This window comes from Poromitra crassiceps (genome assembly GCF_964638095.1).
Source record: "Poromitra crassiceps genome assembly, chromosome: 2".
In the NCBI taxonomy this organism is placed as follows: domain Eukaryota; kingdom Metazoa; phylum Chordata; class Actinopteri; order Beryciformes; family Melamphaidae; genus Poromitra; species Poromitra crassiceps.
The window spans coordinates 27604283-27617982 of NC_139624.1; the positions used below are offsets into that span (position 1 = coordinate 27604283).

General features: G+C 45.6%; 1 protein-coding gene across 3 annotated transcripts in view; it reads right to left on the reverse strand.

The window, feature by feature from the left end:
* Nucleotides 1-1127: 1127 nt before the first annotated feature.
* The window catches only part of LOC310772275 (copine-8), a gene marked incomplete at both ends in the record, with an annotated part of 185612 nt that continues 173039 nt past the window's right edge, over nucleotides 1128-13700 (reverse strand). For all 3 annotated transcript variants that reach the window (XM_083632037.1, XM_083632036.1, XM_083632038.1), the window contains 3 exons: nucleotides 1128-1316; nucleotides 2883-2956; nucleotides 8270-8327. In XM_083632037.1, coding sequence (XP_083488163.1) covers nucleotides 1128-1316; nucleotides 2883-2956; nucleotides 8270-8327 — 321 coding nt within the window. The remainder of the gene's footprint in view (nucleotides 1317-2882; nucleotides 2957-8269; nucleotides 8328-13700) is intronic.

Genomic DNA, 13700 nt, shown 5'->3' on the forward strand with positions numbered 1-13700 from the left:
AGACAGAAATGACACAGACAGACACTCACCCCCCGCCGACAGACAGATCTACAGACAGGCAGATGGGAGAAGAGGTAGTGCAGGGCCACTATGGCTACTACACTACGGCATGGTACGGTACGGTAGAGCTACCAGGACCTGGACTGCTGCTACCCGACTCGCATGTCAAGAGAGAGGGAGAGAGACAGAGAGAGAGAGACAATAATCAAACGTCATAATGAAACTATGTTTATATAAAAGTATCAACAGTCAAAATCCTTGTCACCATTTACTGTAAACATTGAGTGAGCTGGAGAGAGAAAGAGAGAGAGAGTAAGAGAGGTTATTATGTCCATTTATTTACAATAATCAAGTGATTCCTTGTTCGTCTGGAGACATTATCTTTACAGTGTTTCCGAAAAACTTTCCTTCCTTCCTCTCCATCCTTCAGTGGATGAGGCAGATCCGTCTAAATCTGTCCAGTATTCAGGCATCCGGGTAGTGTAACGGTAGATTCCCTGCCTACCAACACCGGGGTCGCAGGTTCGCGCCCCCGTGTTACCACCGGTTTGGTTGGGCGTCCATACAGGCACGATTGGCTGTGTCTGCGGGTGGGAAGCCGTATTAAGGGTATGTGTCCTGGTCGCTGCACTAGCGCCTCCTCTGGTCGGTCAGGGCGCCTGTTCGGGGCAGAAGGGAACCTACATCCTGCCGGTGATGCTCCTGCTGTCAGGTGAAAAGAAGCGGCTGGTAACTGCGCACGTGTCAGAGGAAGAATGGTGCTAGAATACGGCTCTCCCCAGATCAGCAGAGGGGGTGAAGCAGCACTGGGACCGGAGCAGCACTGGGAAAATTGGCCAATTGGGGAGAAAATGGGGGGGGGGAAATCAGGAAAAAATAAAATCTGTCCAGTATTCCGAGGCAAAAACCTACAGACAGTATGTAGGAACACTTGACAGTGGAAGTAAACAGGCTCTCGCTTGCTTTTCCCATCCTCAAAAGCGTCACTCCCCTGGTACACCGTCCCACTTGCTGAATGCGTCGACGCGGCCAGGGGAGCGGCTTTAAAGAAATGGAAGTATTTTATTTTTGATTAATTCAGTGTGGTTAACCCTCTTTCCCCCAAAAAACCCGACTCCCCCTTCTCCTCAGATCTGGGTTTGGATGGGTTGGCCCGGTGGCGTGTAGGGAGGCGGCGCCGGGGCCGGCTTGATCCCACGGGTCCTCATGTAGGAAAGGAACTGGTCAGGGATCTCGGCCAGGACGTCTTTGGCCAGCCGGGCCATGCTGAGGATGTGGTTCCCCGTCCTATCGATGTAGTCTCTGAACGGGACAAACTGGGGGAGAGAGAGAGAAAAGATACATTTCAAAGCACAAATCTTCATCCAATTCATCCAACTGATCACTTGCCAACACAATGTCCATTTTGACTCCATGCTGCAGTTCGCTGGGCCCCCACCCGCCTTCGACGGGATCCCCGCACCTAACAGGGACAAGGGTTCTGCGGCAACGCTTCAGGAGGAGGTCTCCACCCTCCTGGCCAAGGGAGCGATATGCCTGGTACCACCCAAAATTACTTTGGCCCATCCAAAATTGAAATCCTGGTGCCATGGCTTTGTTTTATTGTGAATCATTATTCTATCCGAGTTGATCTTCTTAGTGACATATTCTTGTTGTTTATTGTTTAGCATAACAGACGGTCTTGCTCATTGACCCACGGTTTAAATAACATTACTTTGTAGACGAGATGGTGCATTTTTGTCCAGGGGGCATACCAAAAGTAGGGCTGGGTGATATGGTTGAAATCAATGCCATGTTAATCATAACGAAGTCATAAGAAAATGAGCAAATACAAATAATGACATCACAACAGTGTAATCATTTTAATTTAAAATTAGATATTCCTCGCTAAATTTTCCTTCAAACATCAATTTTTTTTTAGTTCCGGGCTTGATCATCCCGGCCCCATACTAGGAGGAAAAAAATCTTGCGTACTGTACAGTCAACCTATCATCTAGCAGTGCCCTAGTTGGTGAAACAGTGAAATGTTGTTAATTTTTCTAGCAAATCTAGGTAAATTTTAGACTTGAAAGCAGTCTTGTCTTGTCTGAGGTGACATGCAAATGAAATAGAGTCAGTTTCATGTCCTCTTTAACATAAAATAAGATGAAAATAAGGTCCAGGTTGTAAAAAAAAACAAAATTCTCCTTTAAAATGAGTCTAATGATAGAGATTAGATACCAGTTAGGGACCGCTCAGTAATATAGGGACCATGGTTTGGTCCCCAACCCAGAGTTTGACAGACACCGACCTAGGATAAAAATCGGAATACATTTTGATAAAGAAGATTCAATGTGGCCAATTAGTCTAAGTCATTCCTAGTCTTGGGAATGGTTTAGTTTTAGAGAAGTCACAGAGTTGCATAAGATTTCATTCTAGGTGTGGGGAAGGGAAGATTAAAAAAGTGTGAGAGAAATGGCACGAGACTGAGACAAAGGAGAGAAAACGGGAGAGAGAGAGAGTGTACTGTAGACGTGTAACAATACGTGTATTCGTACCGAACAGTTTAGGTACAAGGCTTTAGGTTCGATATGCATTGCAAACCGAAAACTGAAACAAATCTTTCACTGCTGAACAGTGCAAGTCTTCTACAAGGATATCATGGTAAACTAAAACCGAGACTAAAAAGACGAATTGTCGTAAATTGAATTTTAAACTAGACTGTGAAAATAATAAAATAAATGATTACAATTAATTAAAATGTATTAACAATGTATAATCAAGGACATTTCTCTAGCATTTCTACTTTTTTGCTATATCGAAAAACATACCAAACCTTTACACTCCTAAGAGGCAGGGAGAGGGAGAGAGAGAGAGAGAGAGAGAGAGAGAGGAGTGTGTACCTGAACAATGTCCCTCTCAGCATATCTTCCTCTGGATGAGATTCTGACTTCATCACCGTCCAACTCAATCATGGCTGAGGAGAAAAAGACAGTTCACTGTAAACCACGACAACCTCCGTGTGTGTGCAAGAGTGTATACTGTATGTGGAGTGCATACATGCCCACCTGCCCCCACCCCTCTCTGGCTACTGCTACCCCCTCCCCCCTACTCACCCCCACCTCCCCCAATCACACCCCCACCCCCCACCAGTGCCCTCCCCCATCCCCCCACCAGCACTAAAATCTGTGAAGAAGAGGCGAGAAAGCTATTGGAAAAACAAAAGCCTAAGTCTTCACTATACTGAAAACGGCTATAGCCTATAAATAACATAAGGCATATATTTAGGCTATAGCCTTTTTTTTATTATTGAAAAGTAAAGTACCGTAGACTAGTTATAGACTACATTAGCCTATATTAACTCTATAATAAATTAGACTCGCGTGCATATAAGGGCGTGGGGCAACACCTATAAACACAATACATTTCCTCCAGTTTTATTGTCAGATGAAATAAAATTGAATAAACACTCTTTGAAAATAAACCAAAAAATAACCTCATTGCCGACTGGCGCATGCCATAGGCCCTATAGTTTGGCAGCAAAGATCTGCGTGTTTCAAACTCCTCTGTCTTCAATTCTTGATGGATTTAATTAAATTAAATAGCCGTAATCTCGAGATTGATCATTCACAGATGCTTTTGTAAGCTAACACAATACGCTATTTCTTACCTTTTTCTTCCCAATATTATTCCCATGTTGTTGTGAAGTGAGGTGACGAGAGGCGCACTGTGCATGTGCAGTCAATCTGCGCCAACTTGCAATGTGCAAATGAGCAGTCAAAACCCGCATGCGTAATATGAACATAAGTCAATTACTCCTCTGCTACCCTCAATTCTTAATCGATTTATTTAGTAGCGTAGCCTAATTTTCGGATTGGCCGTTAAATTCGGCTGTGTCAACCACGCTCATATAACCGGTAGATCAAAGGCGACGAGACGCCACTGCGTGCCAAGCACATGGCTTGTGCACGCAGTGGCATCTCGTCGAGTATATGACCACTTGCCGACAATCCTTTCTCAGAAGAATATACTGTTAATATGTTAACGGAAGTGAAAATAAAGTGTTGGAATAAAATCAGAACAAACAAATTTTAATTTTTAAATCAAATTGTGCGCGTTTCTGCAATGTCAGGTTATAGGCTATTTGATGCAGACATCACTGCATTTTGAAATAATGGACATCTCGTTAACAGGATGGCTACTGTATTTCTCAAATAGGCTGAATAAGGCAAAGAATTATTTAGCTACCAGCCATATTATATGATATATATATACTGTAATATGATTACCAGTAGGTCTACGTTTCATCAAACGGCTTGATGCTCAGAACAATAGAGGTAGTGTGGTTTGCAATAGGTGCAAACGAAGTGGGTAATGTAGACATGGCCTATGAAATCTCCGGGGCCGGATGGAGTGTCTCCCTCTTGCCTGAGAGCCTGTGGTGAACAGCTGTATCCAATCTTCACACAGATCTTCAACAGATCACTGGAGCTGTGTAAAGTCTCCTCCTGCTGTGAACACTCCACTATAATCCAGTCCCGAAAAAGGCCTCCACAGGATTAAATGACTATGGCCCGTGGCCCTGACGTCTGTGGTCATGAAATCCTTTGGGAGACTGGAGTTGGCCATGACAGGACACCTGCTGGACCCCCTGCAGTTTGCCTACCGGGCATCACATACTGCAACACCCCGACTCCCCGGGGACATATGCCAGGATCCTGTTTGTGGACTTCAGCTCAGCGTTCAACATTTTCATTCCAGAGAGCAGCGAAAGGGAGGGGGTGGGGAGAGGACAGGGGAATGTGGGGAAGGAGAGAGCAGGGAATGGGAGGAGGCGGGGAGGGAAAGCGGGGGATGTGGGGGAGGAGAGAGCAGGGAAAGGGAGGAGGTGGGGAGGGAGCAGGGGAATGTGCGGGAGCAGGGAAAGGGAGGAGGTGGGGAACAGGTGAATGTGGGGGAGGAGAGAGCAGGGAAAGGGAGGAGGTGGGGAGGGAGCAGGAGAATGGGGAACAGGGAATGTGGGGGAGGAGAGAGCGGGGAAAGGAGGAGGTGGGGGAAAACAAAGAATGTGGGAGGGGGAAAGAGCAGGGAAAGGGAGGAGGTGGGGAGGGAGCAGGGGGATGTGGGGGAGGAGAGAGCGGAGAAAGGGAGGAGGTGGGGAGGGAACAGGGGAATGTGCAGGAGGAGAGAGCAGGGAAAGGGAAGAGGTGGGGAGGGAGGAGGGGGGAGATGGGGGAGGAGAGAGCAGGGAAGGGGAGGAGGTGGGGAGGGGGCAGGGGAAGGGGGGAGGAGAGAGCAGGGAAAGGGATGAGGTGGGGAGGGAGAGTAGGGGGAAGCAAAAACCTCCTTCTTCATCTCTGAAATCCAGTCCTCTGCATCCAACCCCAGTAAACTGTTCTCCACCTTCTCCATGCTCCTCAACCCTCCCTCCCCTCCCCCTCCCTCCTCCCTCTCTGCTGATGATTTTGTAACCTTCTTTACTAAAAAGGTGGATGACTCCTCCTTCCATCCTCCAGGCACCCTCACTAACACTCCTGACTCCAATCCTGCTTCTCGGCCCCCTGTCCCTGGATTTCCTTCCTTCTCTCCCCTCTCTCCCGATGAAGTGCTTAAACTCATCAGCTCGAACCGAGCCACTTACTGCCCCCTCGATCGTATCCCTTCCTCTCTCCTCCAAACCATCTCACCTGACATATCTCCCTTCCTCACTACCTTCATAAACTCCTCTCTGTCCTCTGGTCTTGTTCCGCCTGCTCTAAAGACTGCAAGAGTCAAGCCTCTGCTTAAGAAACCCTCCCTTGACCCTACTGCTATTCAGAACTACAGACCTGTCTCTCTTCTCTCATTCCTTTCCAAAACCCTCGAACGAGCAGCGTCCAAACAACTTTCTCTCTATCTCTCCCAGAATGACCTCCTGGACCCTCTGCAGTCCGGTTTCAAGGCTTCTCACTCCACTGAGACAGCTCTTCTTGCTGTCACAGAGGCCCTTCACACTGCTAAGGCCTCATCCCTCTCCTCTGTCCTTGTCCTCCTTGACCTGTCTGCTGCCTTCGATACAGTCAACCACCAAATCCTTCTTTCCACTCTATCTGACCTCGGCATTTCAGGTTCTGCACTCTCCTGGTTTGCTTCCTACCTCTCGAACCGCTCATACCAGGTCTCATGGAGAGGGTCCCTCTCCAGATCCTGCCCTCTTACCACCGGTGTCCCCCAGGGCTCAGTCCTGGGCCCCTTACTTTTCCTTCTCTATATCAGATCTCTTGCCTATGTGATCTCTTCTCATGGCTTTTCTTATCACTGCTATGCTGATGACACCCCCCTCCGACACTCAAATCGAGGCTCTCTCTTTCTAAAAAAAAAAAAAAAAAAAAAAAAAAAAACTAAACTTGTACCACTGTTCCTTCAGAAATTGTAGTTGTCATAGACTGTGCTCCATAGTTGATTGCTCTATTGCTGACAAAAATGTGTTATTGTAAGTCGCTTTGGATAAAAGCGTTTGCCAAATGACGTAATGTAATGTAATGTGGATGTGGGGGAGAAGAGAGCAGGGAAAGGGAGGAGGTGGGGAGGGAACAGGAGAATAGGACCTAAAGTGGGGGGCCAACATAGGCACCGTCATCAAGAAGGCACAGTAGAGTTTGTACTTCCTATGCCGGCTCAGGAAGTACAGTACAAACTGCTGATGCAGTTCTACACTGCCATCATCCAGTCTGTCCTCTGCAACTCCATCTTTGTCTGGTTTGGGAAAATCATCGATGCCAACCTGTCCTCCATCCAAGACTTGTACTCCTCCAGAGTCAAGAAGAGGGCAGGAAAGATTATCACTGACCCATCTCACTCTGGCCATGATCTGTTTGAACTCCTCCCCTCTGGCAGATGCTACAGAGCACTGTGCTCCAAAACCAGCAGACACAAAAGCAGTTTTTACTCACAGGCCATTACTCTGATAAACACAAATCAGACACTGAACATTTAGCTTACACTTACTGTGGAATAACTTACTGTTACTGTCTCAAATTACTGTGCACACACACTCACGATTTGATGTACGTTTTCTGGGAAATAACTGTGCAATACCTGACTCAAAGCCTCGTTCACGTTGAACGGCATATAACCGTGCAATATCTGGAAACGTATGTTAAGCCTTTGTTTACAATCCTGTATATTTACACATTTACTGTACATCTACATTCCTTCATATAGGTATTTAAAATACGTAGACACTTTATACCACACTTATTGTATATAGTAATACTGTAAATGTTTACCTTTGGCCTTGACTGTTTTTAAAGGATGGCTTTACCGATAATTAACCCACTTTGTATCATTAATAATCTCGGTAATATAAGCACATGGGCAGCCTTTACCTTCTCTCTCTGTTTTGCTCATGGAGATCTCCCATTTCCTCTGGCAAAGCGTTCACGTTTTATGTCACAACGCGTCACAATGGAGCTGCGGAAGTTCTGCTCAAGAGGCAGAATCTGCTCCGAGGGCGGCTGTTATTGTTTATTTTTATTTTTTAAGTATGTGCACATCCATGGAGAATCCATCCAGAGCCTTAACAAGCCTTAATTACTTGCAGCTGGACTTTCTGCAGGAGGATTTTTCTACAAACAGAGAGAAGGTAAACACTGCCCATGTGCTTATATTACCGAGATTATATATGATACAAAGTGTGTTGATTATCGGTGAAGCCATCCTTTAACTTGTGCATACCTTTCTTTCTTGTTTTTCTGTATGTGAGTATTTTGAGAGCAAAGCAAGTCCAATTCCTTGTATCTGTACATAATAATAAAGCTGATTCTGATTTGTGTAATTTATTTTCTACTACTGTCAAATTCACAGAAAACCCATATTACGGTAAGTCAATGAGAGAGCAGAATATGATGTAGAAGAAACAGCAGATTCCTCTACATCAGTGGTTCCCAAACTTGGGTACGCGTACCCCTAGGGGTACGTGGAGGTACTACAGGGGATACTTGAGAGAAAGGGGGAAATGAAAAAATGTAAGGAAAAATCATGAAAATAAATGAAATGTTCAAATTAATCTGCTCAGGAAACACTAATTGCAACTCTTTCACTCCCTTTCTTATTTTGTAATGTGGGTTATCATGCATTCATTGCATCATATGGTATAGTTTTCTCTGGCAGTTTTCTAAGCAAAAGGTTGTAGTCGGGTAACGGGGGTACTTGGATTCAGAAATCAGGGAAAGGGGGTACTGAAGCCAAAACAGTTTGAGAACCACTGCTCTACATTAAGATTGTTCATTGTTCATTCCTGTCTTCCTACCATCAAATTCTGCAGGCCCAACCCCCACAATGATGATGGACATGGGCAGACAGGAGGCCTGGAGGAGAGGAGAGATGAGAATTCAAAAACAATTTTCATTGATAAGAACCAAGCTTCTCAGATAAAGCAGTAAAACATTCCTTTTTGTTTAAACCCCTCTGGCATCTTGGTATTATTATTATTATTATTACTGTAATTTTATAACTTTTTTGTAAATGTCTATAGACTGTAACAGGGCGTCCTTGCAAATGAGAGCTTGCTCTCAAGAGCCTCCCTGTATAAACAAAGGTTATAAATAAATAAATAAATAAATAAATAAATAAATAAATAAATAAATAGAAGGGAACCAGTTCCATTGGTAGCCATACATGCCCATGCGCCATGTAGATCGAAAATTGGCTCAAGCCAGCTTAGGGAATTAGTTATTAATTAACTTGTTTCAGTTGCAGAAGAAGTTCTTCATACAGTTCTTCTTGCAGAGGAAGAAAAAAGGGAAATAGGGAGGGAAATATAGGTCTTTTGAAATTACATTGGCTGAAAAACACTTAGATTATGCTGCATGAGTTGTGAGAAATTTGATACCATTTTTTAAACTCTAATCAACAAGAATGTGTTCACATCAGCTGTTTGGTAGAAACCTGAGATTGAATTGCAGTAGCTAACTTCATCACACTGAATAATATTAGAGATGATAGAGTAAACAACACAGCCTGAACTCGCACTTCACTGACAGCTTACAAATGACGTATGTGTGTGTGTGCGCGCACACACATGTGTGTGTGTGTGTGTGTGTGTGTGTGTGTGGGAGAGAGAGAGAGAGAAAGTGTGTTCAGCTTATTAGTTATTTGGGTGATGTGTTGACATCAGGCAACACAGCGATAGATGATCTTATCAAAACATCTTGTATATTTTTTCTCCCCTAAGTGAAAGCCCTCCATCACTCTCTACGGATTCCTACTCATTGCCTTCACCAAAATGGCCGCTGTTCACTGTTCATTTTGTTTGCATTCTCCATCGCAATCCAGCTTCCCTCTGGAGCACGCTAGTCCGGGTAAACCCAGCATTCAACATGACGTCACAGGCTATGCCTGTAGCGTAAGTTTCATCTGGAGGCTGGTCTATTCAGAGCGTTTTCCCACGCGAGGCGCTTTCAATCTCAGAATCGCAGCCAATGAGTGACGGCGTGACTGCCAACATCAGCTCCTGCCGTGATCTGCCAATCAGAGAGTGTGTCTTTGTCAATGACGTGTAACAGCTGCGGCACTACTAGCATTTAGCATTTGGTCTCGCCAGCGGAGCTAGCTATGGCTAAGCAGGCAAACAGCAGTCGTGTTGAAAAGTATTAAGTGAAAACAGCTATAAGTGTATGCGAGTCCAGAGGCCTTGATGAAAGCAAAGTGGTGAAATATCCTGGCATCGGATTCCTTACCGAGAGAAGTTCAACAATGAAGCAAAGGAGCGCTACGTCCATAAAATGAAGGAAATTAGTGGGCTCCGGCTCATCTCAACGAGCCACAGAAAGTAAGTTAACAGTTCCAGACAAATTATAATTAACGTTAAAGTCTGGCTCAACAACAGCTTAATCTTAGCCTGGTAAACCAGCCCATCACGTGAACTCACATTTCATTTGGTTCTGCGAGACGGTCTGGCCCCAACTCTTCACCCAGTCCTTAGCAGGGGCGGGAGCATGGGCGGGCATAGTTGTGTTGACAGACAAACGCCTTCAGCCAATCAGCATACCAAAACAAGTGACGTCATCACAGGGCACTGTTTAGTTCAGAGCCAGCAGAAACATTAGCAATTTAATAGATCAGACTCTTGCCAAATCCAGTCGGTAGAATAGCGAAAACGTCTTTTCCGCCGAGAAACTGCAAGCGCATACTCTTTGCTCTTGTTTAATTGTTGTTATCGAGTCTATTTCTGCAATAACTTCACTTATGGCTGTGTTTATGCCAACGTTCACGTTACTGCTAGTTACTTCGGAAGCCGCCATGTTTGCTACAGCGTCGGCTTGTATTCACGTCATCAACTATGTCAATCCGCCCCTGATTGGCCAACTTGTGCTGTCAATCACAGGGCACTGAGCGCTGTCGCTGATTGGCTCTTCCGCTTCTGCTTAACACCCTCCCAGGCCTTGGGGCCAGACCGTCTCTGGTTTACCAGGCTAGGTTAATCTAACAGTTAGACTCAACCTTCAGCAATCCATTATGAAACTTCACTGTAACAAGAGGTATTAGTTATAGATAGTAATCGATCAGTGTCATCACAGTCACTGCGGCCACGTTGTTGACATAGCACAGCTCTCAACTAGTGACAGCCTGTGAGAGCAGCGCTTATGGGCAGGGGTGGGCAACTATTTTTCATGGGGGGCCACATGAGAAACCCAGATGGTTGCCGGGGGCCGAACAAATATTGCCATGCCGTAACCAATGGATGGGCAACTTTGATGATAGAGAGGGCCACAAAAGAAAATCCTCGCTACCAGACTTTGCTGAGGGCCGAATGGCGCCAGCGCGAATATTTGGGGCATTTGAAGCCAGGTTTAGAGGAATAACTAATTTTAAATGAACAGTTGTGATGTCATTATTCAGTCTTAACCATCAATATTTGATCATTTTCTCACTCATTCCTATGTCACCACCTGCTCTCCCTGCAGGGCTTGAAATTAACTTTTTTGACCACCTGCCAATATGGCTACTAGATTTTAAAGTTACCAGCCAATTAGAACTTCCACTAGCCAAAATGTTTTACTTGAAATAAACCAGAATATGAGTGGGTTAATTTAAGCATAAGTATCAGTATGTGTGTTGAGGGTCACACGAACAAAAATGCACTCTTGAAGCTAAATAAATCCAAAACCAACGAGTTAATTATTAAAATTTCTACTTCAATGTAGAACAGTCATTTCTTACACATGAGATTACTTTTAGCCTTTTAGTCATAAAGATTATTGAAAGATATTCCATATTCCAGACTGAGATGTTATAACAGAGGTGGAGTATTGGCCAGAATGACATGAACATTTGGACACTTATTCAGTGGGTATCTTGCATTGTTCAGGTGCACTTCTTTTCTTTTCTTTTCTTTTTTTTTGTGCAATTCCAGCGCAGGCGACACAGGGGGCGCCAGTTGCCCACCCCTGTTATAAAGCCTGTTCTGTCAATAAAAATGTATACCAAAGCTGGAGTGCTATACGGCTTTTTTTTAAGAAGAAAAGGATTTTCCAGTAATCATCTCATGAAGAAATACGCACATCAGTTTGAAGGGTGCTGGGTTAGATACAAATTCAGTAGAAATAATAATAGAACCCGCACACACTTAATGCTCTAAAGCAGTGGTTCTCAAATGTTTTTCAGCCAAGGACCCCTTACAAGATAGAATTACACCGATTGACCTCACGGTGGTGCTATACACACACACACACACACACACACACACACACACACACACACACACACACACACACACACACACACACACACGTGAATGTATTATAATAAAATGTTTTATTAAATGTACATAATTAAATTATTATTTTCTAGGGCTTTCTTACCATACTGATTGTATTGCTACAGAGCCCTCACTGCCTAGTGCCACAGAGCCCTCACTGCCTAGTGCCACAGAGCCCTCACTGCCCAGTGCCACAGAGCCCGGTCCCGGCGCCCCGCAGACTTCCTGTTCCTGTGTTAGGGAGCTACCGGCTCCGGAGCCCCGCAGACTTCCTGTTCCTGTGCTGCGGGAGCCACCGGTTCCGGCACCCTGCAAACTTCCTGCTCCTGTGCTACGGGAGCCACCGTTTCCGACGCCCTGCAAACTGCCTGTTCCTGTGCTGCGGGAGCTACCGGCCCCAGAGTCCCGCAGGTACTCCGGGCCTGGTCTTCCGCCTCCCGGCTCCGGTCCTGGTCTTCCGTCTCCGGTCCTGGTCTTCCGCCTTCCGGCTCCAGCCCTGGTCTGCAGCCTCCCGGCTCCGGCCCTGGTCTCCAGCCTCCCAGGTCTGGCCCTGGTCTTCCGCCTCCCGGGTCTGGCCCTGGTCTTCCGCCTTCTGCCTCCCGGCTCCGGTCCTGGTCTTCCTCCAGGGCCTGGTGATTGTCCTGGCCGTCCCCCCGACCTTCCCTGTCGGCCTGGCAGTCCATCTGGCCATCCGCCAGACCTGCTTCGCCAGCCCCCAGGTCGCCCACCTGAGGCCGCCGGTTCTGCCCTTTCTTCAGCCGGGTCTCTGGTTCCTGTGTCCCGCCTCCGGGTCCCCCTCCGCCGTGCACAGTGTTTCAGGGGAACGTCTGGAAGCCGTTCCTAAGAAGGCAACACCCAGGCCACGGTGTGGCCTGCTCTGTCATCATCTTCATGTTATGGTTTAATAGTGAGTTGCTCTATGCCCAGTTCTTGAACACCTTTGTTCTGTGATTGCTTTACAGTGTGTTTCAGGTTGTTTGGAATAATTGGACAGTGCTGGCATGGGCTATGAGTATATCATTATGGTTGTAGCTACTGTGGTGTTGTTCTTGTCTGTGTATTCCTTGTGTGCCCTCCCCCCCCACACGTGTGGTGGTTGTTCCCTCATTAGGCCTCCCTATCACCTGAGTTCTCCCCACCAATCAGTTCTCCCAATTTGCCCTCTGTGTTCCTACCTCCCCAGCGGCCCCTCATGTTCCTGATGACTCCTCTGTGTATATATTGTCTCAGTCTGTTTGTAGCCCTTGTCGTGTCATTGTCTACCCTGTCTATGGTATGTGATTTGTTACCCTCTGACTTACCTTGCTTTTGGCCTAGCTGTGAGCTAGCTGTTTTTTGTTATTTTTGTATTTACATTTCCAGTAAAGTCTTGTTTTGAATCTGAACCTCGTCTGTTGTCTGGCTGCTTCCCGTGTCTGCATTTGGGTCCACACACCGCTACATATCTGACACTGATTTTCCATTATATCCTTCATACTTTTGCCACCGATAGCCCTCCACATTAACAATGTCGCTGCATGCTACAACCAACAGATTTGTCAACGCTTTTCTGCGCTGGCCATATGCTAGGTTTCGACCTAGCCTTGTTTTCTCTACAGTTACACAGATATCGTGATGTATCGTAGATGAAATTTCTTCCAATATATCGATTATCGCAGAATCGCTGTATCGTGTTAATATCGTTATCGAGGGCCAAGTATCATGACCGTATCGTGAGTTACTCTGTGATTCCCACCCCTACTGAATGGTGCTAGAAATGGAGACTTATGGTAAATCAAGACAAAACACAAATCGTGCATTTTAGACCCACATCAAGGGATAGGAGCTTTGTGTATTTGTATTTGTATATTTTTGCTTTGTGATCTGTGTGAAATTGAGAACGATATTCATTTTCTGTTGTATTGTACAGCTATTTATGTTGGGGGTTTTTGTTGGATGATTATGAAAAATTTGAGTTGTGTTTTAAGAATATAGGAAATTT